Source organism: Zeugodacus cucurbitae, chromosome 2 (genome assembly GCF_028554725.1).
Source record: "Zeugodacus cucurbitae isolate PBARC_wt_2022May chromosome 2, idZeuCucr1.2, whole genome shotgun sequence".
NCBI classification, from domain to species: domain Eukaryota; kingdom Metazoa; phylum Arthropoda; class Insecta; order Diptera; family Tephritidae; genus Zeugodacus; species Zeugodacus cucurbitae.
Genome location: NC_071667.1, coordinates 2385390 through 2412666, shown reverse-complemented (window position 1 = coordinate 2412666; position 27277 = coordinate 2385390). Strand labels below are relative to the sequence as shown.

At 37.9% G+C, this 27277-nt stretch overlaps 4 protein-coding genes across 4 annotated transcripts in view; 2 read left to right on the top strand and 2 right to left on the bottom strand.

Annotated features, from left to right (window-relative positions):
• Nucleotides 1-1187: 1187 nt before the first annotated feature.
• LOC128924124 (uncharacterized) lies at nt 1188-6136 on the bottom strand. The gene is made up of 2 exons (XM_054235925.1): nt 5986-6136; nt 1188-2140 (listed from the first exon to the last, which is right to left on the bottom strand). The coding sequence occupies exon 2, from the start codon at nt 2132-2134 to the stop codon at nt 1481-1483; it is 654 nt and encodes a 217-aa protein (XP_054091900.1). The 5' UTR covers nt 2135-2140; nt 5986-6136; the 3' UTR covers nt 1188-1480.
• An 8067-nt stretch (nt 6137-14203) lies between these two features.
• On the bottom strand, nt 14204-15622 carry LOC105221653 (E3 ubiquitin-protein ligase RNF113A). The gene is made up of 3 exons (XM_011198788.3): nt 15382-15622; nt 14601-15315; nt 14204-14544 (listed from the first exon to the last, which is right to left on the bottom strand). Exons 1-3 carry the CDS (start codon nt 15476-15478, stop codon nt 14373-14375), a joined length of 984 nt encoding a protein of 327 aa, XP_011197090.1. The 5' UTR covers nt 15479-15622; the 3' UTR covers nt 14204-14372.
• A 174-nt stretch (nt 15623-15796) lies between these two features.
• Nucleotides 15797-17063, top strand: LOC105221654 (S-formylglutathione hydrolase). The gene is made up of 2 exons (XM_011198789.3): nt 15797-15945; nt 16003-17063. The coding sequence occupies exons 1-2, from the start codon at nt 15915-15917 to the stop codon at nt 16866-16868; spliced, it is 897 nt and encodes a 298-aa protein (XP_011197091.3). The 5' UTR covers nt 15797-15914; the 3' UTR covers nt 16869-17063.
• Nucleotides 17064-17899: 836 nt separating this feature from the next.
• LOC105221655 (uncharacterized) overlaps nt 17900-27277 on the top strand; it is a 33289-nt gene continuing 23911 nt past the window's right edge. Inside the window, exon 1 of the mRNA XM_011198790.3 lies at nt 17900-19788. The gene's annotated coding sequence lies outside the window, so the exon portion shown is untranslated. The remainder of the gene's footprint in view (nt 19789-27277) is intronic.

Genomic DNA, 27277 nt, shown 5'->3' with positions numbered 1-27277 from the left:
GAACTGTCGGTGGACCGGCAAAACGCTCCGCACAGCACAACACACACACACGCACACTGCCAACTCACACAAAAGGCATATTTAAAATTCAAAAGTGCACTTTATTGCCCGTAAGTGTTGCCAATGCGCCGAACAGTGCGATTTGTGCATACCAATCTTATCGTAAATCGTAAAATGGTTAAATGGTGAATGCTAAATTGAACGTTCAAAAGCGCGCCGCCCATTTTGGCGGCTCTTTAAGGCAGCCCGAGTGGACACACAAGAGAAGAAAGGGCTAGGGATGGGTAAAGCCCACTAGGGGAAGCAGAAGGCGTGCACAATGGAGGACAATGATTTTCATGCACAAACCGAAATGCCAAATCTATAGCCGGGCGAACAATTGCTCTGCATACAAAGTACATATATATATATATATTTATCTCTCTACTAGCTTTTCCTTTTTGTTGACGCGCTGCATATTGCTGGCAACGCAGCGGGTGCACACCGAGCAGCTGCAGACGGGCGATGAAAGAAAAAGCAACGCAAACCAAAGAAGCCCAACTGAGAAAGAGAAATATTTCCATATTGGATTAGTGCACACAAAGGATGCGGTCATGCAGAGCAGTCGAAAAAGATTCGCCCCGAAGACCGCACCGCTCAATTCATACTCGGCAACAACAACAACAATAACGGTGCAGCGGCCGTGTAACGGCAGTTCAGTTCACCCACATCCGTTAGTCGCACATCCTTCTCACACATACACACATACACACCCGGCTACAAGCTCATAGATTTGCGAATTGTTTGCTTTGAGGCTTTTAAATGCCCCGCTCGAGGGTCGTGGGGCCGGAGCGCGCTGGCGATTACAATGTGCTTGAGGTTGCTGGTACGCCACTTTGGGCATTTCGAATTATGAATAGTTCATCGGATAATGCGGCGGATAGTAAATGGCCTCTTGGGCGAAACAAATAAAAATAGAGACTGTACAAAAACTCACCTTGATGTTCACTTTTGATTATCGAATCCCTTTTTTTTAAAGGAAGAAAGAAACGCACTTGTTTCGGAATAAACGTTATAAATATTTATTGAATTTAATAATATTACACAATAATTCACGAATTATTTATGTATTTATATTGAACAACGTTATGATAAATGTATGTATCGTTAGTGATTTTAGTTTACAAAAATGGTTGTATTAAAAAAATGGATGTTAAATGTTGAAACATATAAGCGGGTGCCAAATATCGGAAAACCGGGATGCTGCGAACACGGAGGTGCGATGCGAACGACGTTATCGAAAAGAAAGGTGAAGTGCTATCCTTTCTATTCCTTTTTGTTAAAGTTTGTATGCTGTCATCGTGTTTTGATGTATGTGTGTGTGTGTGCGTTAACGTGTAGTGTTCTCTGGCGTGATGAGGTGGATGTAGTGTGGTGAAATGATATGAGTGTGTTTTTCGTTTTGACTCATTTAGCCATCCCGGCCCCCCTAGGCGAATGTTTAGCCTAGAAGCCGCTGTAACTGCTGTAGCGTGGCTACGACGCTGCTGAGGCCTGTTGACCGGCGGGATTGCGGCCTAGGCTGCTGACGTCGTGCTGATGTGGCACGGTGTTGCCAGTGACGGGATTCTGCAGACGGGGGTCCACGCCGGCGGTATTGTATCAAAGGCGCTCTTTGAGAACGCCTGATGTTATCACTGGTGCGAGGAGCCGCTTGTCGCCCTGCGTCGCGTCTGGTAGTGCGGTGCAGCAGCGTGTGATGCGAACGCACACAGATTTGGCAGCGATTGTTGGACGGGCACTCCTGCGTTGCGTGAGTAGTTCCCAGGCAATTTAGGCAATAGCCGTGTGCCTGTGCAACTTGTTGGCGTTGCATCGGTGGCATGCCTTTAAAAATGCCGCAGTGCGATAGTCGATGCGGGCGTCGACACAATGGGCATCGAATGCGCTGCAAATCCGCTGTTAGTGCGGGTGATGCTGGTGTTGATGCCATGCTATTGCCCGGGGCCGTTGGCGCGGTGGTGCCTGTTGTTGGTTGAGGCACGGCGGTTGGAATGGTGGTCCGGCGTGCTGCGATTGGGGCAGTTCCAGGGCGCGGAGCGGGAACAACCGAACGCATAGTTGGCGTTGATGGTGATGCCATTTCTACGTCCATATTGCTCTGTATAGAAAAATTGTTATATTAGTTATATGTATTGTGGAGTCAACAATAATATGAACATGAGTGCCACGTTATGTGGCATGCATAGATTGTTATTTCTTATCGGACATTTATGTTAGGGTTTTATGGCGTTTTTTGATGTTCGAGGTTTCGAGTTTGTAAGCGGTTTATCTGTTTTAACGATTTATTAATTAACATTCGGTTTTCGAGTATATTTACGTTTCTTTATCTTCGGCGTTTGGCAGAAAGCATAATTTGACGAGCGGTCTGGTTAGCGTTCCGGTTTGGGTGCGGAGATCAACTACTCGAACATGACCGTCGGAGCTGTAGTGAAGCTGCTTTATGCGTCCAAGTCGCCATTCCGAAGGTGGGAGACAATCGTCTTGTATAAGGACACAATCTCCAAGTTTTGGTTCTTTTCCTTGAACTTTCCAGCGGTATCTCTTGTGGAGGTCCTTGATATAGTCTTCCTTCCATCTACGGCTGAAATCATGATGGAGAATTTTAATTCGTTCCCATCTGTTTAATAAGGATAGCGACTCCACGCCTGGCTCAGGTATGGCCAGAATGGGTGCTCCTTTGAGAAAATGCCCTGGGGTTAAGGCTGTGAAGTCGTAGGGATCTTGCGAGAGTGGTGAGATAGGTCTAGAGTTAAGAACGGCTTCGATACGAGCGAGTAGTGTGGTAAACTCCTCATAATTGAACTTATGGTTACCTGCCGTTTTCTTTAAATGGAATTTGAAGCTTTTTACTGCTGATTCCCAAAGTCCGCCCATGTGTGGAGAACATGGTGGTATGAATTGCCAATCGATCCCTTGGGGTGCATATTTTTTGACAATTTCAGGGGCTACTTCTTGGCTGAATTGTAAAAACTCCCTTTCTGTGGCTCTTTGAGCTCCGACAAAGTTTTTTCCATTGTCGCTCATAATTTTTAAAGGAAATCCACGTCGTCCGACAAATCGTGCAAATGCTGCAAGAAAAGCCGCAGTAGTCAGATCGGAACATAGCTCTAGGTGTACTGCCTTTGTCGTAAAACATACAAAGACAGCCACATACCCTTTTCTAAATGAGGAAGACCTTAACATCGAGGCCTTTATCTGGAAAGGTCCAGCAAAATCAACCCCAGTGATGGTAAAGGGTAGAGCATAATTGCAGCGTTCAGGTGGTAAGGCTGCCATGATCTGCGTACGCATCTTGTGCTTGTATATCGTACACTGTTTACACATGAAGATGGTTCTTTTAATTTGTGGCTTTAGTCGCGGTATATAAAATTCTTGCCGGACCATTTGTTGCATCAGGCGATGCTCACCATGCAGTGTAAGCTGATGGAGATATATCAGAAATAAATTGGTAAAACGGGATTTCTCTGGAATAATAATGGGATATCGTTCGTTATAACTAAGGCTGGAATTTGCTAGTCTTCCATTTGCCCGTATTAATCCCTTAGCGTCCAGGAATGGGTTAAGGACGAGAAGTGAGCTTCCTTTTTCGAGAGGTCGTTTTTCCAGTAGCTTTGATTTCTCTCGGCTGAAATAGCGAGTTTGGGTATATAAGATGAGACTGACCTTGGCATGTTGCAAGTCGGAATGAGTTAGTTGTGCGCAATGATCACTTGATATTCCCTTAATTTTTTGTTTAATCCTTTGGATGAATTTATGGATGTAAGCGATTACCCTTAGTGCTCTAGGGAATGATGAAAATCGGTGGAGAATATCATCCTCTTCGGGAGTGATATGAAAATTTTCAATTTTCCGACTTTCCGGCGGAATTATATTCCGAGCAGGAGATTTTGGCCAGAATTCTTGTGACTCTGTTAGCCATGTAGGACCGTTCCACCAGAGTGTAGTGCTGGTGAGGTGAAGTGGTTTGCAACCTCTTGTGCCAAGATCCGCTGGGTTATCTGCACTTGCAACATGTTGCCATTTTGCTGGGCCAACTAAGTCTAATATTTGAGATATACGGTTAGAGACATACGTCTTCCAAGTATAGGGTGGTTTTTCTAACCATGCTAGAACTATTTCTGAGTCTGACCAAAGATACATTTTGTGATCGTTTAATTTGAGATGGGTTTGAACTATTGAAATTAATTTTGCTAACAGAAGGGCGCCATTCAGTTCGAGCCGTGGCAGGCTTAGTGTCTTCAAAGGTGCAACTTTGGCTTTGGCTACCAAAAGATGTGAAGATATTTTACTATCGTACTGAGTTCGTACGTAGACAGTTGCGCAATATGCCTTTTCAGAGGCGTCACAGAAACCGTGTAATTCTACATTAATGTCAGGGCTGAAGTTTACCCATCGAGGGATTCGAATTTCTGATATAGTGTGTAAGTTGTTAGCAAATTGAACCCATTTTGTTAAGCGTATAGGTTTTACCTGTTCATCCCATTCAGTGCCATCTTGCCACAATTCTTGAATGAGGATTTTGGCTTGAATCATTATTGGCGAAAGCCATCCTGCGGGGTCGAAAAGTTTTGCCACCGAGGAAAGTATTTGGCGTTTGGTTATGGCGGACGTTGCAGATATTGACTCAATTGTATATGAGAATTGATCTGTTATCGCATTCCATTGAATCCCTAGTGTTTTTGTTGTACTAGCCTTTTCAAACTTAAGGAAGTCTGTATCTAATAAGTCTTCCTTTTTTATATCTTTTATTATTTCGGGGTGGTTTGATGTAATTTTCTTGAGGGGAAACCCTGCTGAATTAAGTGCTTTGATCACTTGAGATAGTGATTCGCTCGCTAATGGGATACTGTGGCTACCTGATAGTATGTCGTCCACGTATGTTTGTGTTTGCAACACAGAAGATGCTAGGGGCAAATTAGTTTCGCATGTTTTTGCAACTTCATGTAATGTCCTAATGGCTAAATAAGGTGCGCAATTGATGCCAAAGGTAACTGTTTTAAGTTTGTAGTCGCTAATTGGACTATTAATTGAATTGCGGAAGACTATGCGTTGGAAATCTTGGTCATCTTCATGTACCATAATTTGCCTGTACATTTTTTCAACGTCTCCGTTAAAAACGTATTTAAACATGCGCCAATTTAGTATTAGCAACATGAGGTCAGGTTGTAATGTTGGCCCTGTGTATAGTACGTCATTGAGTGATTTGCCTGAGCTCGTACATTTTGAGGCATTGAAAACCACTCGTACTTTCGTTGTGATTTTATCTGGTCTTATTACCCCATGATGTGGAAGGTAATTTTCTCATATGGTACAGTCTCTTCCATATGATTGAGGTCAAGATATTCCTCCATCACATTATCATATGCTGATTTAAGCTCACTTTTCTTTATCAGGCTTTTTTCCATGCTTAGGAATTGCTGGACTGCTGATATTCTAGAGTGGCCAAGAGCTGTGGTTTCTGGAAAAGTAGGTTTGAATGGGAGTCGCACAACATAACGACCATGTTCGTTTCTTGTTGTTGTGGACTTGTAGTAGGCTTCGCATGCCTGGTCTTCTTCTGAAAGTTGAGTGATTTGAGGTAATTCTTCTACTTCCCAGAATTTTTTAAGTTGGTTATTTAAATATTCGTTTGTGATGTTTTCCACTTGTGTTGTGAAAGAATTTATTTTTTCAGTGACTTGGCCACTTATAATCCACCCATACATATGTATATACTGTATGTACCTTAAATAATATAGGTCACTGCACTTGCTGTTTCGCGAAACCGGTTTTTGGCACAATTTTGTTGTTTGGTTTTCTTTTTTGTTTGATTTTGTTTGTCACTTGTATAATTTTTATTATTTTATTAAACACTTTTTCACATATATGTATATTAATTTTTTTATATTTATTTAGCCACAGTGCCTTTCTTTGTGGCTCGAAGGACCATGTACAAAAACTCACCTTGATGTTCACTTTTGATTATCGAATCCCTTTTTTTTTAAAGGAAGAAAGAAACGCACTTGTTTCGGAATAAACGTTATAAATATTTATTGAATTTAATAATATTACACAATAATTCACGAATTATTTATGTATTTATATTGAACAACGTTATGATAAATGTATGTATCGTTAGTGATTTTAGTTTACAAAAATGGTTGTATTAAAAAAATGGATGTTAAATGTTGAAACATATAAGCGGGTGCCAAATATCGGAAAACCGGGATGCTGCGAACACGGAGGTGCGATGCGAACGACGTTATCGAAAAGAAAGGTGAAGTGCTATCCTTTCTATTCCTTTTTGTTAAAGTTTGTATGCTGTCATCGTGTTTTGATGTATGTGTGTGTGTGTGCGTTAACGTGTAGTGTTCTCTGGCGTGATGAGGTGGATGTAGTGTGGTGAAATGATATGAGTGTGTTTTTCGTTTTGACTCATTTAGCCAGAGACTATAATATTGAAAAGCGAATAATGCAAAGCGAAGAAGAAAAGAGCGCGCCTTAAAGCGATTTATTACGAAATCTGATGTTGCCAGTGAGAGGCGTTCTGCCTATTGCAGAATCGTTGAAACGGAGAGATAATATCAGTATTTTAGCCACTATTTTATAGCAGTAAACACACAAAATTAAGCGCTTATTCCAACAATAATCTGATGATAAAACCAAGAAATACTCAGGAAATATTTGCTAATTAGGAACTTAGTTTTAGCTTGAACAAATAACTTTAATTTTGTGGTTGAGTTTTGACACATAAGATAGTCGAATAAAACTAATTTTTTATGAAGCAATTCTAAACGGAAAACAAGGTAGGGAACATCAGAAAAAAGGGAAGGCAAGTTCGTAGCGTCCTTTTGGAATGCTCACCAAAGCAAACATTCGTTTCAGATATAAATCTGATACAGCACCATTGGGAATGCCTTTAGAATACTCTCATGGTCCAAATGCTGAAAACTGAAAGCTCATCTCAACAATTTTGATCTTTTTGATAAGCGGTTGAAACAAGAATCCTTCTTAAGAGCCAGAGACCGTATAATCGAGAAGAACATGCAAAGATGATTTTTATTACAAGCTGTGGAAGCGATTCAGTACAAATTTGAACCAATTTAAAACATTTAGAATGAATTAGAAATTCCACATTAACGAACGGTAACACCGTGGCAGTGTATTTCTGTAGAGGACTACAGAACCTTCTCCTGAAAGCTACCAAAAAATTTCTTAATAGGTAACACAACAATGAAGAAACAAAGAAACTTACCCAAAACCCAATTTTTCCCAACCACTCCCAAATAACCTTATGCCGTCAGGCCTTCTTTCGACTTTTCAATCACTAAAAAAGGTAAAGTGCAACTTTAAAATCGAAAATACAGTGTGTTACTACATCAGCCAATCATCAACTGAAATAATATAATTTTGCATACCATTTTCGGGAATTTCGCAATTCTGCATAGCGCCTTAGGACGCAATAAACATTCTATTGTTTCGTTAAGTAATTTCTAGCAAATTCACCTGAAGTCACTGCCAGGCATAATATACCATGTTAACAGCACGATGAAAATCCAGGACATTTTAGTTAAGGCAGCTCGTTTCAGTAGCTCAGAGCTTTCAACCATTCTCTTCGTACGACAGCCCACCGGTGCGGCACCCGACCAACGCCCGACTGTGGCTAACACACAAACACACTCGCCGACAATGTTTCTTACACTTATTTCACACTTTTCCTTATTTGACAGCAACGGATCAACTTGTCGTTTATTGTGTCAATTATCATTAAGTCCATCCGCAGGACAACACAAGCGCCACACACACACCCACCATGCACAGCCAGCCATACAACCGTATTGTTTTTGTTGTAACGTTTGTAAATTATCGTTATTGCTATTATTGTGCCAGATTGACTGTGCATAAGTATAGTTCGGCTTTGGTCGACCAGGCATTTCGGCACTTGGCTTGACTTGGAATTTGTGGCTTTTGTTTATCGGAAGTTAAATGTTGTTATTTACTTTCTCAATTGCATGTAGAAGGTATTATGTGCGACGTTGTTATTGTTGTTGCTGCATGTTTTCCTAAATTAGAGTCTTTATTATGGTACATCTCGGATGTCATAAGTTCTCTACAAATAGTTGTTGTTGGCAAAGCTGTTTCTTAAACACCGAAGACAATGAACACTTGTGACATTTACAGCTAATTTTATTAGTAACGGAATATTACGGTAACGTTCTTTACGTTCGAATTTTATAACGGTACTTAATTTATTTTATATGTGCTTGATGGTCCTAAACATAAATTGTTTAACCGTTACAACGATGGCGAACATCGTTAAATCTTTAAATTACTTCAAAGTAGTTATTTCCATACAAAAGTAATCACATAACGGTATTAGGTATGAAGGACTGTTGGATTCAAATAATTTCTATGCACATATAAGACTATCAAGGAAACCGGAGATTGTACAGAACGCGATATCTCGCGAAATCTTTCCACTATGAGAGAATCTTAGTGCTTGCTAGGGTAATAATAGTATTACGATATGTGTAGAGATTAGTTGAAAAGTTAAGCTTTTAAAATAGTTTAAAAATTAATAAAATAAATGCGGAGGATTAAGGGCCTGAACGATGTTATTGAACTATAGTTGAAATTATTGAATACTGGGTGGTTTTTGCTGCGAAAAATGCAGAAAGCTTGAGTTACACGGAGTTTTATTGTTTTTATATTCAGGTTTCAATTTCTAGCAACAAAAGTCTAAATACTAAAAAGTTGAAATTGGTGCATTGAATCGCTCTGAAAAGTTCTCCAACTCGAGCAATCAGCAGTGAGCAAGTCAAGCACTAAAAAGTGCTATCCGCCCACATGGTTTCGCCTCCAGAAAAAGTTCAAACACACGCCGGCCAAACAGCAGATGAAACGGACGGAAGCAAAGCCAAAACATGAATTTTGTGTCATGCAAATTCTTGTTCTTGTTCTTTGTTTTCGGTATGTTCTGTTTTTGTTTTATAAAAGCCATAGCAAACACTGGGTCAACACCGGAAAGCAAAGAAAAACAGTGTCAAAATAACAAAAGTATGACAAACCTGCTCATTGGGCGGACATACGAAACGAAACAAGAAGCGATGAAACTGGCAACGGTGCCCACAGAGGGCTGAAAAGGGGTACGGAGGACGGATAACACTTCAGATTTAGGTTCATGGGTATTATACACGAATATGGGCCAAACGTTGTGACACAAACAACAAGTGTACGCGAAATGAAATTTTACAACAACTACAACAATGGAGGCAAAGAAGCCATCACAATAAGCGAAAACAGCTAAACAACCGCCTGAGTGACTTTTGATTCCCACTGGAGAAGGCAACGGCAACGACAACAGCACCAGCAACATCAAACAACAACTGAAACTTACGGTAATAGCAGCTGGAGCAATAATAACAACAACACGGCGAGTTTAAGCGTAAATTTGTTGCATGGATTTGCCGTCACAGACAGACAACAGAACTTGAAACACCCCTTCGTCGCCCACCTTTATCCCGGCTGCGGCGGCAATGACGGCTTTGGTGGCATGGTTGGCGGCATTGTTGTCACAATGACATCTCTTCTTTTTTGACATTTTTGATACACATATTTTCACCGCATTGTTGGGCTTAATCCTATTGCTCAGTGCTCGCTGTCGTGTTTCTTTGCTTTGTAAACTGTTCTGCGCCTTCACAACACTTCAGTTCAGTTAGTGTTGTTGCTTTGCTCTTAGTTTGAGAGTTTGCAGCGTTTTTGTTTTTGCTTTTGTTTTTGCTTTTGTTTTTGCTTTTGTTTTTGCAGTTATTACAGAGTGTTGTGGCGTTGAATGAGTTTTGTGACAAAGTTTGCACACAACAATTTGGCTAATGTCCAATTTTCAGTTCATTTTCCTCTTTTCTTTGCTTGCGCTTTGCTAAGTATGTAGCGGCATTTCTTGAGTATACAAACACTCAAAGCAAAGAGCACCGTAGATTTCATACTTAACCATGTTATTTCTGTAGACATACATATACATACATATGTACATATCTATCATGCATACTTATAGTCGACGGTTGAATCACAATATTTCTACTAATTTAATAAACGAAAGCAATAATAGACATTGACAATAGTTGGTAATTTCTCAATGAAATGTTATGGTCCAATGCTTTAATACCTGCTGAGAGCAATAAGTTGTTGATTGTGCTCATAAAAGATGAGTAGATGCTTAGGACATCACAGATTGTGCTTTAACTTTCTCAAGAATTGATGCACTAAAACAAATCATTTTTTATAAAATACTTTCCTGAACGAATTTTCAAATATTTTTGCAGTTAGGTATTGTCAAAAACTCTGCAGAGAAGCGATTTCAGCTAATGAAATGGAATGATCATCGATCCTCACAAACGATTGTGACGAATTTGTACGAAATTCTATGAAATTCACTCATTAATCACCCCTATCAAAAACATCCACTTACCCTTCGTAAATATGAGCAAACTTTTCGCAATATGAGCGTTTGGCTAAACGAGTGCGAGCTTTATTGGAGCCACTCCGAGTATTCGCTTTAAGCACTCTTTGAAGTCTACAATAGCGTCAAGCAGCGGATGTATGGATTTCGAAGAACTTATTTAAGATGCCACCTGACTCTGCTTGTGATCAGCCGCTTTGTGACTTATCTTTTCAACCAACCAATTACCAAGTAAAAATCAACCTTATCCTTATTAATATTCATACATACAAGAATACGTAGTAACTTATCCATATTAAGCAATTGGGAGAGAACTCAATACGAGGGCTGCTATATATATTTCTGGCCTAATAATGAAAATAGAAATATTTATCAACGAAAATGGTTTTATTGTTTTTCAAAATATTCTCCATCAAGATTTATACACTTTTGCATGCCCTCAAACCAATTTTCGAAGCACATTTTTTGAGTCTTTTTTTGAGCGATTGTCAAATTGTGCGGGATCCAACGAGAACAAACCTTTTTTACGGCCAGGTGTTCATGCAATATCGAATGTATGCTGGTGGGAGAAATGCATAGGCATGCCTCTATCTGAAGGTATGTTACATGACGGTTTTGCATTATCAGTTCACGTACGGCATCGATGTTTTCTGGCACAACGGCTGTTTTTGGACGACCTTCACGGAATTCGTCTTTGAGCGAGCGTCGGCCACGATTGAATTCGTTGTACCAGTTTTTCACAGTGCTATAGGATGGTGTTTCATAGCCATACAAAGATTTTAGTTCATCGATGCACTCTTGTCGCGATAATCCACGTCGAAAGTTGTGAAAAATGATCGCACGAAAATGTTCACGAGTTGATTCCATTTTTTGGCCGAGATGAATTTTTTAATTCCCTATAAATAAAACAATTCACGATTAAATGACAAAACGTCAGATTGCACCTGGCAACACTTAGTGTTGCCTAGGCCAGAAATATATATAGCAGCCCTCGTATGTAAAGTCTTATCCGCATTAAGCAATTGGAAGAGAACCCAATATTAAATTTGTATTTGGCACCATTTGTGGGATTTGGCAAGTGGTTGTTGAATCAGGTCAACTGTCGACAGCTTTGATTTGATTATTATCCTATATCAATTATTTTCCCTATATGCAAATTATATGTCAAAAACGGATATAAGCACATGCGAATATACATATACTAGGTACAGTGTACAGCTACTGGCATACGCCGATGATATCGATATCATCGGAAACAACACCCGCGCCGTTAGTTCTGCTTTTTCCAGACTGGATAAGGAAGCGAAGCGTATGGGTCTGGTGGTGAACGAGGACAAGACGAAATATATCCTGTCGTCAAATAAACAGTCAGCGCATTCGCGTCTTGGCTCCCACGTCACTGTTGACAGTCATAACTTTGACGTTGTAGATATTTTCGTCTACCTGAGAACCAGCATTAACAGCAATAACAATGTCAGCCTGGAAATCCAACGCAGAATCACTCTTGCCAACAGGTGCTACTATGGACTAAGTAGGCAATTGAAAAGTAAAGTCCTCTCTCGACGAACAAAAACCAAACTCTACAAGTCTCTCATCATTCTCGTCCTACTTTACGGTGCAGAAGCGTGGACGATGTCAACATCCGAAGAGACGGCACTAGGAGTTTTCGAGAGAAAGGTTTTGCGGAAGATTTATGGTCCCTTAAGAATTGGCAACAGCGAATACCGCAAACGATGGAACGATGAGCTGTATGTGTTATTCGACGACATAGACATAGTCCAGCGAATAAAAAAACAGCGGCTACGCTGGCTAGGTCATGTTGTGCTCCAGCTCTGAAAGTATTCGATGCAGTACCCGCTGGTGGAAGCAGAGGAAGAGGGAGACCTCCACTCCGATGTAAGGACCAGGTGGAGAGGGACCTGGCTTCGCTTGGAATAACCAATTGGCGCCAAACTGCCAGAAGGCGGGATAAGTGGCGCGCTGTTTTGGACTCGGCTATAACCACGCCAGTCAAGAAGAAGAAGAAGAAGGTACATGTATATGACTGTACATACATATATAAATATATTAACCAAGTAAACTTATGTTATGGAAAAACTAACGGTTAACGAATTGTTCGAATAGCGATATTGTCACTTAACTGTTCGCTAAGTTTGAGCTCTGCTATCTTGGCAATAAGCAACAAGAATAGCTGTTTTCTATTCGTCCATCATTAGTGAGTAGCGAATCGGATAAGGTCAAGCGAATCAAGGATATCTAATGAATAGATAAAAGAAGTCTTATAGTGAAAACTGTTGTACAGTTATACCATAAATGCAAAGGTAGGCATATCGTTGACATCTGTACAACAACACAAGTCGCTGCTATAACATGATACAATGCAGCAGAGGGAAACCTAACACAAAGTATAGTCGGTCATAACATGAAGGCAACCGCGTTGATATTATCAGGCTGAAAGTTGTTATCCTTACGACGCTTGGTCGCTTAAGCGAATATTCATATCACAGAAACAGACGCAAGGCCTCAATGGTCATGGCAGTGTAATGATTTAAAATAGGCTTGCCAATGTGTAGATATGTATACCAAAAGATAGATACAAAGCGCAGACTAGTGACACCCAAAAAATTTATTGTTTTATGTCAGTCCAAAGAAAGTCTTAAGTCGCTTAATGTACATGTCTTAATTGAACATACACGCTTTTCAAATTTATCAGAGTTCGATACTGTACCATCCAATGTCAACGGCTATGCTGTTTTGTATCGAAAGTATACTGGATGTGCCCAAAGTCATTTCCAAGAAATAAATCCATTTGCAATCGCACACTTTTCTACACAAATACATTCAACCACTGCAACGAGCTTATATGATTTCATTGTGTGTACGTATATGTGTACGCATGCTGACTGTCGAAGATACAAACTGCAGTTCTTCGTTATTGCCTTACTACCTAATATCCATTATTGGTTTTTTAAGTTTAATGTCGTTTGACTCCTCCAGTTTGCTGCTTGTCTACCGAATCGCTTATTTGAGTTGGCATCTGTCTATTTGTCTACTTCAAATGTTTGCAATACGTGCATGAGTACCGATTCCTCGTTTCACCCTTCCTTTAGTCGATTTGTTGTTACACTTTTATACAAATGAGTATGTATGCATGTTTGCTGTTTTTACGAATAACACGATACATAGCACATATGTATGTGAACATGCATGGCAGCAGCCCTGACCTTCACTTTTCTTGAGCATAAAACGGAAAATTGTCAGCTATGACTTTCATATTCAATATTAAGATTTCAAAAAAATTTAAGATAAAATAGTTGTTTATGAATTTAGTAATGTATGTAGCAGCAGCAAAGCATAAATCTACAATAAATAATACCCAATGAAATACTCAGATATCTAAAAACGTAATGTACACAAACCAACCAAACTCCTCCTCCATGAAGGCACCCATTTCCAACGACTGCTATGTATTAAGTGAAAATAAACTGAAATAAAATAAACTGAGCTAAAATAATGAAAAAAAATGTACGATCAGCTTTTAATCCGAATTTCGACATAATTTGTCTGCGTAAAAACACTCGTTCAATTTGTACAGACTTGGGTTACAAAACTATACGTTTGTTTAATACATATGTATATGCTGGCAATCCAACTATCACAATGCAGTAATTTGCATTTAGTACGTATTCTTGACGTTAGTATTTTCCCATTGACCATAAGAAATGATTTGTCTTATAAAACTTGTGAAATGTTATTAATATTTTTGTCATTGCATATAAAACTTTTAACAATAACTTTTGCTACAGAGCACATTATTTCCAATCGCAACTTTATCTACTAAAAACTACACAATAGATATATATGTATGTATGTAACACATGTGTCCTTAAGGTTATTCACTGTCAGATGAAACGCATTGGCCGCCTTCGGGTTCGTTCTTTAAGCGCGCTATTAATTCCTTGGCAGGATTAAAGATGCCATTCGTCTGTTGGGAACAAATTTTGCATCTCTGTGACTTTTTATAATTTTCTAGAGCGCATTTCTCGCAGAAATAATGTTTACATCTGAAATGAAAAAATATTTTATATTTGCTTTTGCACATATGAAGGTGAGTACTTACTTTGTTACCACAGGATTTTCGAAACTATTTCTGCAAATGAAGCATTTAAAAGGCAACGACTCTTCGTCAGAGTGAATTTCGTATTTCGCGTCGTCCTCGTCGGATTCTGCATCGCCACGTTGTTGAGCAGCATGATCAAGTTCCAATTGCCATCCAGCTTTATTGTCACTTCGGTCATGCAAGAATTTACAGCTATCACCGAAACCGCAGTAGCCGGTTTCTTTGTAATCTTTACAAATATCAGGTTGATAATCCCATCGCACAGTGGCACGCAAATGAGCTGGTGCACGTATTGGCCCCTTTCTCACCATACCCGAACTGGCATTTCCTTGTGCAGTGCCTTCCTTTTTATAGTATTGTGCATAGTTATTAAGGCCGCGATATACTTTATCATCTGCTTTGCCTTCGAGTTCTTGATTAATTTTTAACATTTTTTCATGCAAGGCTTGTGCATCACGATCCTGTGCTGTATCTGTTTCATTTATGGAAGTAGCACCCTGATCTTGTGGTCCACTCGGCAAGGCACTTCTTTTTGACTTATAAGAAACACTTATTTTGTTATCATCCTCTTCAGTCTCACTATCAGAGGAGGCTTCAGCTGTACGTTCTCTCTTGGTCATCAATCGTTTGGTGCTTTGAAAATTGGGATTTGACCGCTTACGCGAATTATCACTACGCACAATCACTGAGTTAGTTTGATCATCACTGCTCTTCTCTGTAATTGATAATTAATAATAATTACAATCATTAAAAAATAATATTGTTGTTACTGGTAGAGAACCTGATTCCGATCCGCTTTGTTTACGACGTAAGGTTGTTGGTTTCCTGATATTCCGTTTTTTAAAACCAAACGAAGATGTACTGGCGTCTTCAGACATATTGCGATTTTTTTTAAATTTTATTATTGAAATAAGAGTATATGCAATATATTTAAATTGTTAAAGTGCTCTTTAAAAGTGTGTTTACATTTCCATTAGCTTCAAATACCGCGAAAATCAGCTGATTGCCACCGATTCAGCCTTGCCATACTTTGTAATTATTGTAGGGTGTGTTCACGACAGTGTTGCATTGAACAATATTTTGATGATCCTGCAAATACTTTTTTAAACATATTTTTAGTGAAGCGATAATATTTACAGTAAAATTTTTGTTGTTCTCTTTGATATTCTCTTATTAAGCTTAAACAATAATCAAAAAACATTGTTTTCATTATAATAGATTTTCTTGTACAACAGTTGCGGCAACACTGGAGTTTCTGCAATTCATTTGTGTTCATTTAACCGGCAATCAGATAATTTTTTTTTATTATTTGTGATGAATCTTACTAGAATTTTCAAAGTACAAGGTCAGTGCATATTCTGATAATATTTGATAATAAGCATTTAAACAAATAGATTTTTAGGAACAAAAATGGCTCTGAAATTGATGTCGACTGTCAAATGTTTCGGTGGAGAACAGCGGATTTATTCGCATGCATCAGAAGTTCTGGGATGCGAAATGAAATTTGGTGTCTACATGCCACCTCAAGCTGTCGATGAGCACACGGAATGTCCAGTTTTATATTTTCTAAGTGGGCTAACCTGCACACAGGATAACTTTATTCAGAAGTCTGGCTTTCAGCAATATGCCGCAAAGCATGGCATTGTGGTTGTTAACCCAGACACTTCACCCCGCGGCTTGAATCTTCCTGGAGAAGACGACAGTTGGGATTTTGGTAGTGGTGCCGGTTTCTATGTAGATTCCACCGAAGCCCCATGGTCTAAGAACTACAAAATGTATACTTACGTTACAGCAGAATTAGTCGAATTGGTGAATGCCAATTTTCCGGTGCTACCTAACAGACGCGGTGTTTTTGGACACAGCATGGGTGGTCACGGAGCTTTAATATGTGCTTTGAAGAATCCAGGTGTTTACCAGTCAGTGTCTGCATTTGCACCCATATCTAGCCCAATCGAATGCCCGTGGGGTAGAAAAGCGTTTAAAGGTTATTTAGGTACAAACGAAGAATCTTGGAAAGATTGGGACGCTACTCAGTTAGCTAATACCTACGCCGGTACACCTTTGGAAATTTTAATTGATCAAGGCTCCGAGGACAATTTCTTTAAAGAGAAACAATTGTTACCGGAAAATCTCTTGAACGTCGCCGCTGACAATGACCATTTACAATTGATTTATAAGAAACGTGAAGGTTATGATCACAGTTACTTCTTCATTGCCACTTTCATTGCCGAGCATTTTGATCATCATGCAAAATTCTTGAAGGCATAATCTTCGGTAGCTATTTGAAAAATAAATAATGCCACATCAAGTGTCTTATTCTATTTAGAGTCTTATTTATTGAAGATTCAGATTAAGATAAATTATTAAAAATACATAATTGTTTTTGTAAATACGAGAAATTGTGCTGGTCTTTTTGAGTGTTCATAAAAGTAAGATTAAACAAATAAATTTAAATTTGCAGCCAATCTCTGATTTGAAAATAGCAGATAATAATACAATGGTATAGCATTTTTTAGAATAATTGTACATGATTACTATCCCCTTCTATGGAGATATTAAAATATACATACATTATTGCACTTTATAGATTTTTAAGGGGTTAGGTGGGTTTCTAAATTATGATAAAAAATGGTATTTTTAATTTTTTTTTTTAAATATATACAATCATATAAAATTTCATTCAAACAATTCAGCGTATCAAAGATACGTGTTTAAATAGTAGTTATTGAAATTTGTAATTAAAAATCCCGAAAACTAAGCCGTTGGTATCTCATCTCCATGACGTGTGCAAAAAAAAGGTCTTGCGGTGGACATCATAACTCTACAGAAACCAAAAATATTTCGATAGTACCTGGGTTAATCTTGTTAATGAACGAAGGAAAAAAGAAAATATCGAAATTTGTATTTATAATAACAATCGCCCCTATTCCCGTTGTCGTTATCGTTTGAAAACGACTTAAGAACGCCTATTTGGCATTCCTGTTGGCGTTAACGACATTTATCGAAAATAAATTGACATTCCCCAATTTGAAACGACTATAGAAACGACATAGAAACTGTCGTTTTTTGTCGTTGCTATAATTGTGAGCGACATAGAAACGACGCGGTTGTTTGAAGGAATATTTGAAGTGAAGATGAAAATTCCAAATCGGAAACAGTTTGAAATTTTATTTTCTGAAATGGAAAAATATCCTACATATGCCAAGGACTTTAGAAAAGGGATAAATCATTTAAATTTCGGTTTTTTGGGAGGGATATTATTTTTCTCAAAAAAAAAAAAAAAAACTAAATCCATTCCACGGCTTTCTCGCGTCGGAAATTGTTGGCATTAATAGAATTGCATTTTTATATCTAAGAGTATATTTAAGATATGAAAGGTCTAAAAATTCAAAACGAAGAAAAAAATAGTACTCCAACAAGACGAGGAGTTAATAAACTGATACCCTTGTCTCCTTTGGCTGGACCACTAGGTATAGTTGTCTGATTAGCCAGTAGCAAAGAGCATGAGACAATGGAAGTATAACATATTTTAAAAGAAAGTTATGAGGACGCAGATGTCACCACTACTTCTTTTAAAAAATCAAATAAAGATGGAAGACTAACATTGTTGTACATAAGTACAATAATTACAGAGATGACGTTGTTTAGAGTCAATAGAGAATAGCATAAAATCCATTAAGGACTGTTTTAAAAATTTGTCTCGTTAAATAATAAAGAAATTTTATATGGGAAAAGAGACAAATTTCGATAACTTTACTTAGACGTTACGATATACTTCAAGAATACCAATTTAGGAACGAAACGACAACGGGAATAGGACCGAATATAAAAAATCCTTTCTTCATAATGTTGTTTGTTTGTATTTGTTGATAATGTTATTCAAACGATGTTTCTTTCAAATTTTAAAACCCACCCATCCGCTTAACGCCATTTGGTGGGCATGGCTATAATCCGAATTCGCCCATCTACAATATTGATAAGTTTCTAGGAACATGTGTGCCTCATTAAGATATCTTAAAATTTCCAGATGGACTTATGGACAGACAGACATGCATCTGGATTTGAACGCGTCTCGTCATCCTAATCAGTTTGATATATATAACTCTACATCATATCCATCACTTAGTTTTAGGTTAGGTTAAACAACGGTCAAGTATTACACTCTGTGCAGCATGTTGCGAGAGTTCAAATATAAGGCCGAGGACGACTTAGCAAACCATCCAACACTCTATTGACCGCTTAAATATTCAAAGTACCGCTGTCTTTCTTCATAATTTATAACTGTATTAAATTATGTAGATATATTTATTGTGAACACCACAAACGCGTATATATGATATCATATATACATATGTACATATGGATATGTAAGGACATAGTATATAGACTAGTGGCATGCACAAGTCAATTCATATATTTACAAAAGCCATTCAAGTGTCGCTAACCTCAACTTCCTTCGTATGACATACAAAGCATTGTATTAGCAAATCTGTTCTGGTTACCGTTAGCTTTTCGTAGTAAAAGCACACGTTGAATACAGACAAAGAAAAATATTTGTAAACTCTAGTGGAGCTTTCATTAACACAGCCCAGCTGATGGCATTTTGGCGCCATCAGGTTGCCGCTTCGGCCATGAGTTCGTTTGCTTCGCAGCATCCTTCTGCTGTTGTGGCGAGTGAACAACAAATCAGTCGAAGACAGACAATTGAAGACACTGGTAGTGTTTAGTGTTTCACGCTCCCTAACTTGAACGGCAGGAGCTCTACGCTTCTCAGTGATTGAACAAAGTGCGCGTAGCTTTTTTGCTTAGTTGAACATCGGTCCAACAAATTGCGCCAAATAAAAGATAACCATATCCGATTCACTAATAAGTTGTGTCAGTCACGCGCGTGTGATTTTTGCGCCGGAGCACAGAAGCGGTGTGCATTGTGTGGTGTAAATAGAAAAGGGAAGTAAAAAATGCGAAGATTTTCGGCGCATCACTCATACGCAACGCTGTGCCGCGTGCCGTGCGAAGCGTGAGAGCGCACGATTTGTTTGCTTACCATGTCCGTCCAATAAAGACGCCACAAAACATTTGTCAGCCTTTGGCGCCACACGAAATCAAGACAGAACACCGGAGGGTCGTGGAGTTAAGGAGGCGAGGAGACACAGCAATATTGGAGGCATCAGCGACCGCAGCATCACAAGTAAGAGTTGATTTAGATTGCGTTGAAGTATGACGCCTGAATGAATGCATATGTATATGTTTATTTGTGTTTCGATTGCTTGTTTAACTGATTGAAAGCTGCCATTGTGAGATTGATTCTCCCTGTAAAGGGGTGATTGACCACTTAGCGACGCAGCAAACTAGACTAAATTATGTTTTTTATGTGTCGATTGCAGTAAAGCGCTTTCGCTCAATTTCCGAGTTTTTGGTGATTGATGTACGAAATTCCACGTTCGAAATATATTTATTTGCACGCACCCCTCTGAGACAAAGGCGTCTTCCGTTATAGATATTTGTCTACTATTTACTACAGTTTCACGCACCGTTTGCTCTGGGTAATTGCCGAGATTGAAAATGTTGGTGATAGGAAGGCGGCTGCATTAGCTAAACAAACAAACCCGAAAGTGCCTCAAGTAAGTATAAGACGAGAGAGTGAGAGTCTGGGACTATGGCAGTCGCTATGATTGTATGTTTGTTTATATGATTGAAAAGGAAATAATGCGCCTACGGACCCTCCTGTGGCTGCGTGCGTGAGCGTGACATCATCAAGAATCACAATTCATTGTTCTCGTCAAATTAATTATAGTATGGCTGTGTTTATGCCTTCTGTTTGTCCAGGCAACTCCCACAAGTGTTAGACTTACTCTAAAACCTGTGAACTCCGAAAGAATATTAAATATTTTTGTGAAACTTGTGCATCACGGGAAAAATTGAGACTGGTTAACCAAAAAGGTTCACTGAGTCCTTAGTTTCTCGCACGACCCATCGAACGGTGTTCACACTCTCGACTACAAGTGCGCATCTATTGTTTAATATTTTTATGAGACCATATTCGGTGTTCTACAATGGTGTTGGCGTACAATGCGCGTGTCGTACGTGCGGAACCGCACTATGTGTTTAATGGGTAAATGTATAGTGTTAGATTGGTGATAGAAGGATTAAACATTTTTATTTTTAATTTTTACGCTGTAAAAACGGTTTTAACATAATGAAATATATTTAAAAATAATTTATATTTTGCTATTAAAATATTTACATATAATACAGCAAAAAGTAGGTAAAATAATAGTATTAGTACTAAGTGTTCCTATGAAATCAGTCAGACCTTTGCAAACGGAGTACAATCTTTGGCTCTATGTATTACGAAAATAGTGGCAATTATTACTTTTTCCGCACTACAAAAATAATTCTGGTATAACAAATTAAAATGGATCATCAATTATTCTTTAATAATATCAAAAATAAAACTAAAACAATATATGTATTACAATTATTATATGATTTAACTAACTAAATTCACTAGAATTCGTTGTCTTGTTACGAAATTATCCGCCAACATAAAACACACTCACTCCTCATTTAAATCAACAACAACACTAAAGTCTCCCTGAATGACTTGTAGAGAATGGCACAATTTGTTATTTTATACACAGCATAATTACCTGTTGGTCGTTCACTCCGCCTACACCCCATTTATCTCCATTATTTCAACCACTTCCGAGTTATTTCACAACTGAGTCTCCTCCATTAACAACGGAAGTTTTTTGCACAATTTTGCACAGTGTTGCATTTAGTCAACTGTACAGACTTTATTGTTGTCATAATTAATATTTATGTGCAGATTTTAGTTTGAAGGTTATGCAACCAATTTCCACGCCGGAAGTTCAGTGCGCATATTTCCCATTTATTTTTAATGGTCATGCTTTTTGCAAATAAATAAATTATTATTTAAAATTTTTGGGAACCGCTGAGGACTTACACCAACACATGCCAGTCAGTGTATTTTACGTCCGAGGAGAATTTTATGAAAGGAATAATCTTAAGAAAATATGTAAAAGTTGATGGAGAAAAGAAAAGTGATTGAACGGAGGCCATCTTGAGATTCGTAACTATTTTTCCAATTCTATATTATTTGTACTTATACGTATCATGCTTAGCAATGATGAGATTTAAGATAATAAACTCCTCAACTAGTGATGCGTTTGACCTTTAGCTTTTACATTGTTAAATATAACAAGTAAGGAAGGGCTAAGTTCGGGTGTAACCGAACATTTTATACTCTCGCAATTTATTTATTTAACTTTATTTATATTATATAATACACAATTTGACCCACATATTCGTCATATATATTGTATAGAGTCCATTGAAAGTTATAAACCCTAATATTAGGTCAGAAGTACCGAGGTCCTCGTGTTCAATATATGGGGCCTTAAAAACCTATGGTCCGATTTCGGCGATTTTTAGAATGGGGCTGCCACACTATTAACATAGTATTTGTGCAAAGTTCTGCACCGATATCTTCACTAGTACTTACTTTATATATTGTAAAGTAAACGATTCAGATCGTCTTCAAAGTTCTGGTATATAAGAAGTAGGCGTGGTTGTGAAGCGATTTGGCCTATTTTCACAACATATCATTGGGATGTAAGGAAACTATTACAAACCAAGTTTCATTGAAATCGGTCGAGTAGTTCCTGAGATATGGTTTTTGACCCATAAGTGGGCGACGCCACGCCCATTTTCCATTTTGTAAAAAAGTCTGAGTGTAGCATCTATCTGCCATTTCCTATGTGAAATTTAGTGTTTCTGACGTCGTTGGTTAGTGAGCTAACCCACTTTTAGTAATTTTCAGCCTAACCTTTGTATGGGAGGGGGCGCGGTTATTATCCGATTTCTGTTTCTGTATTTCTTTTGGACTGTATAAGGAAATGGCTAAAAAAACGACTGCAGAAAGTTTGGTTTATATAGCCCTATTGGTTTGCGAGATATATACAAAAAACCTATTTGGGGGCGGGGCCAAGCCCACTTCCCCAAAAAAATTACATCCAAATATGCCTCTTCATAGTGCGATCCTTCATACCAAATTTTATTTCCATAGCTTTGTTTATGAGTTAGTTATGGCACTTTATGTGTTTTCGGTTTTCGCCATTTTGTGGGCGTGGCAGTGGTCTGCTGATTTTCGAACTTAACCTTCTTATGGTGCCAAGGAACAAGGTGTTCGAAGTTTCATTAAGATATCTCAATTTTTACTCAAGTTACAGCTTGCACGGACGGACGGACAGACAGACATCCGGATTTGAACTTTTCTCGTCACCCTGATCATTTTGATATATATAACCCTATATCTAACTCGTTTAGTTTTAAGACTTACAACCAACCGTTATGTGGACAAAACTATAATACTCTCGTAGCAACTTTGTTGCGAGAGTATAAAAACACGTTTTATAAATTATTTGATGGATGATGTCCGTATGCTTTAGGTTAATATAGAATTACATTGTACCAAACTACCCACAGTATTGCATGCGAACTTTATTGCGTTATTTTTTTACCCGAGCACAACTCATTGCTGCACACAAATCGATCTTTGTTTAACCAGTTTATCAAAATATAATTGTAAATGGAACTACTGACACAGACAAAAAAGAATATTCATTTGTGACAGTGTGTTTCTGTAAGCTACCACGCCCATTTCAACAGTCATATACATATGTAGTATCTTTAAAATTGGCCACACCCATTTTAAAGGAATCCATAATAACAAACTAAATCGACAATTTGCTTTAAAGCACAGTATGTTAGAGTGCGCACTGCGCACGTAGCTAGCTCGGCCTTACTTTCGCTATTTCATTTTCATTTTATTTGCCATGGTTGTAACATAGTTCTCGACCGCGACATGACATCAAATACCTGAAATATTTAGCAAACGACTACCGTTGCCGAAAACATGCGCGCACACACACAGCACACGCATACATACTACACATATATTATATATTTGCCACTCGCATTTATAACGGCAATTTATCTCATCTATATGCGCCAATATGCCAGGATGTGAACGTGCCATGACAACAGCGAACTTCTAAAAGTGCTTCAAATGTTTCTATATTTAACTGTGTCTGTGCGAAATGATATAAATGCCCTGCAGGCAAACGCAAATCGATAAATATTCTATATAAACTTAATATTCCACGTAGTTTAAAAAGTATAGAGATTACACAGAAGACAGAAGAATGATTTGCAACAAATGTGGGTAGTTTAAAAATACCCTCCTGCTAGTTAACGTCAACAATCAACAATACAGAGCAGTAGTTAATCAATAAAAAATGTAAAATGCGTACTCAAATATTTTAGAATCGTTCCTCTGTTAAATTGAATTAGACGACAACTAACGCATTGTTGACTAGTTCATAACTAGTTCATTACCCTTGTATATCTAGAAAGCAAACTTGTCAATTGACACTTCCTACGCTGTAGTCAAATTGAATACACCTTCATCTCTTATAGAAGATGAATAATTGTGTTTGGCACTTTTCTTGCGGGGTAGGTTAATTCGAAAGTACGTGTCTGGTTAGGAACGCACTTTTATGCTTGTATGTGTGATAAGCTATTATGCTGCCAATTAAATCAATCAAGACAAACTCGATGGGACATTAATAAAATATTCATTTTATAGGCCAAAATTGATTGAGTTAATAATTTGGAAAATTAAACGATTTAAAGTGACTTTCCATATTTCCATACGTAAGGCGCAAATTTTATACTATTATAAATAGATTATTCTGCTGTTCAAATCATATCTGATCACTCATTTAATTTTGAAGTCAACAAAGATCGAACAAGAAGTCTTAGAAGATTATCCAGTTCTAAAGTAATACTGGTACATTTTCGGTATTTTTTAAGGCTCATTTCATGGTATTAACCATTTATTATAAACTCTTGTGAGCAGAACACAATTAAATTCCAACCAAATGAAAATCCGGTATTACGTCAGCTATGTCTGAAAAGCACCATGATCCACAATCCAATAATTTTGATTGCTTTTGATTGATTACCACCTTTGATTTCTTTGGTCCATGTCGGTTAGGAGTAACCAACTCATAGTATCGAGATCTAAATCAGATAAAACAAGTAAGGAAGGGCTAAGTCACCGAACATTTTATACTCTCGCAAATTAATTATTTAAATTTATTAATATAACAAACAATTTGACTCACATATTCGGCATATATGTATATGGTATAAAGGCCATTGAAAGTTTGAAAACCCTAATATTAAGTATATGGGAGATATATGAAGTTATGACCCGATTTCACTCATTGTTGGCACGGAGACATATTATTAGAAGAAACATATTCTCTCAAAATTTCTTCAAAATATCTGAGAGACTTAACTATAATTTCAGTAAAAAAATTGTTACAAGTACTGAGGTCCTCATATTCGATATATACGGTCTTGAAAACTTATGGACCGATTTCGACGATTTTTAGAAGAGCGATGCCACTCTTTAAATACAGTATTTTTACAAAGTTCTGTTCCGATATCTTCACTAGTATTAACTTTATATATTGTAGAGTAAACTATTCATATCGACTTTAAAGTTCTGGTATTTAGGAAGTAGGCGTGGTTGTGAACCGATATGACCCATTTTCACAACATATCATTGGGATATAAGGAAAATATTACAAACCAAGTTTCATTGCCACACCCATTTAAAATGTTGTACCAAATCTTATTTCCATATCTTTATTTTTATCTTAGTTATGTGTTTTCGGTTTTCCCCATTTTGTGGGCGTGACAGTGGTCCGATTTTGCCCATCTTCGAAAGCAACATTCCTATGGTGTCAAGAAACAAGTGTGCCAAGTTTCATCAATATATCTTAATTTTTACTCAAGTTACAATTTGCACAGACGGACGGACGGACGGACAGACAGACATCCAGACATTCCACTCTTCACCCTGATCACTTTGGTATATATAACCCTATATCTAACTCGTTTAGTTTTGAATGTTACAAACAACCGTTATGTGAACAAAACTATAATACTCTCTTAGCAACTTTGTTGCGAGAGTATAAACATTTTAGTTCACCCTAAAGAAAACTTTGGGATAATGCCCAACAATTCAAACCAGCTAGGGTGAGCTTCAGCGAGTAGTACAGGGCTTGGCCTTTCCAATAAAATTATATAGGAATTATTGAATAATACAACAAAGCATCTAAAATATATTATACGTGGCAACAAACTACGAACTCAGTGTGAAAAATTATCCTTCCTCCTGAATTTCAATTCTCGCCTATTTTATGAATAAATTATATTTTTTTTGGAAATTATTTAAACTTTTTTGGCGATATTTACTTTCAGTGCGTGTTCTGAAAATGAATTTCATAATAATATATGTGAGTTTGTATGCTGTTGCTTCATCGGCTTAACTCCGTTTGATTGACAAGTCGGCGGCGTGATAAAATGAAGTGACACGCTTCACTTGACTTGCATATATAATACACATATGCAAATTCTTCAAAACTTGACCCAAGCCGGTAGGGTATGAGTACACACAAATAAATTGGCGAATGTATACACGAGCTTGCTCCTGGCTTCACAGAGCAACAGCACTAATAACTAGGGCTTATCTCGATAAACTACATATACGAACATGGAGTACAAATTTACAAGCAACCGGCCACACTGCGCTACTCCCGTAAACCTACGCACATATATGTACTCGTATACACTCATATTTTGTACCGTAAATACACACAGGCATATTTCACATGACACGGATATTTACGCATTCTCCTCCGCTTTCATGGAACATCCTCCATTTCACGCAGGCTGAGCACTCACTCATTCACTATCGAGACAATAGGTGGCCGCAGGGAGGAAGAGCAAGTTGAACAGGCGAATCGTACGCACTTGAATATACACACACACTCGTATATATAGAAATATGTATTTGTAGTTTGTGAAAGTTGGCATGCCTTTTGGAAGAACTTAATTCGGGTGCAGCACTAAACTAATTGAAACTGCAATCAAGACAATGCCGTTATTCATTTCTGTGCATATTGTAATTGTATTGTCATGTGTAATTATGTATGAATACCTGCATAAATGTACAAAAAGCTTTACAGAGTTGCCATCGCGACGATGAATGCAACAGAAATGCCTTTATACGTTTACCCTTGCATTCCTATCGTTCTTTTTGTTGTTGTTCAGAAATATTTATCACAAAACTTCTCTTCTGCAATAAATTCCACTGTAATTGCTAATTGCCTCATAAAGCGCCAAGCAGGAGACAAAAAAATGGATAATTCAATGATTCTTCCACACACTTCCAAATGGATACCATAAATCGGATCGCAGAAATGCACAAATAAGAGTTCTGAGGAGTTTATTAATATCAAAAAATTCAATTAACGGTACAAAGGCGGTCTAAAAACTCTATATACATATAGACATATATAATTCAAATTCAAAGTAATGTTAGCTCCGTTGAAGCTCATCCTAGCGGATAAGCTCTATGCGTAAATATGTATATTATCACCCTTTGCCGTTGAGGTCACTTAGAAATGCCACATTTCAAATTTCCCAAGGCCGATGAGTATGTGTAAATAATCCATTTGTAAAAATTGTCCAACCTTCAACCGGTATCAACGGACACAATTCCATAATCTTTATTATAG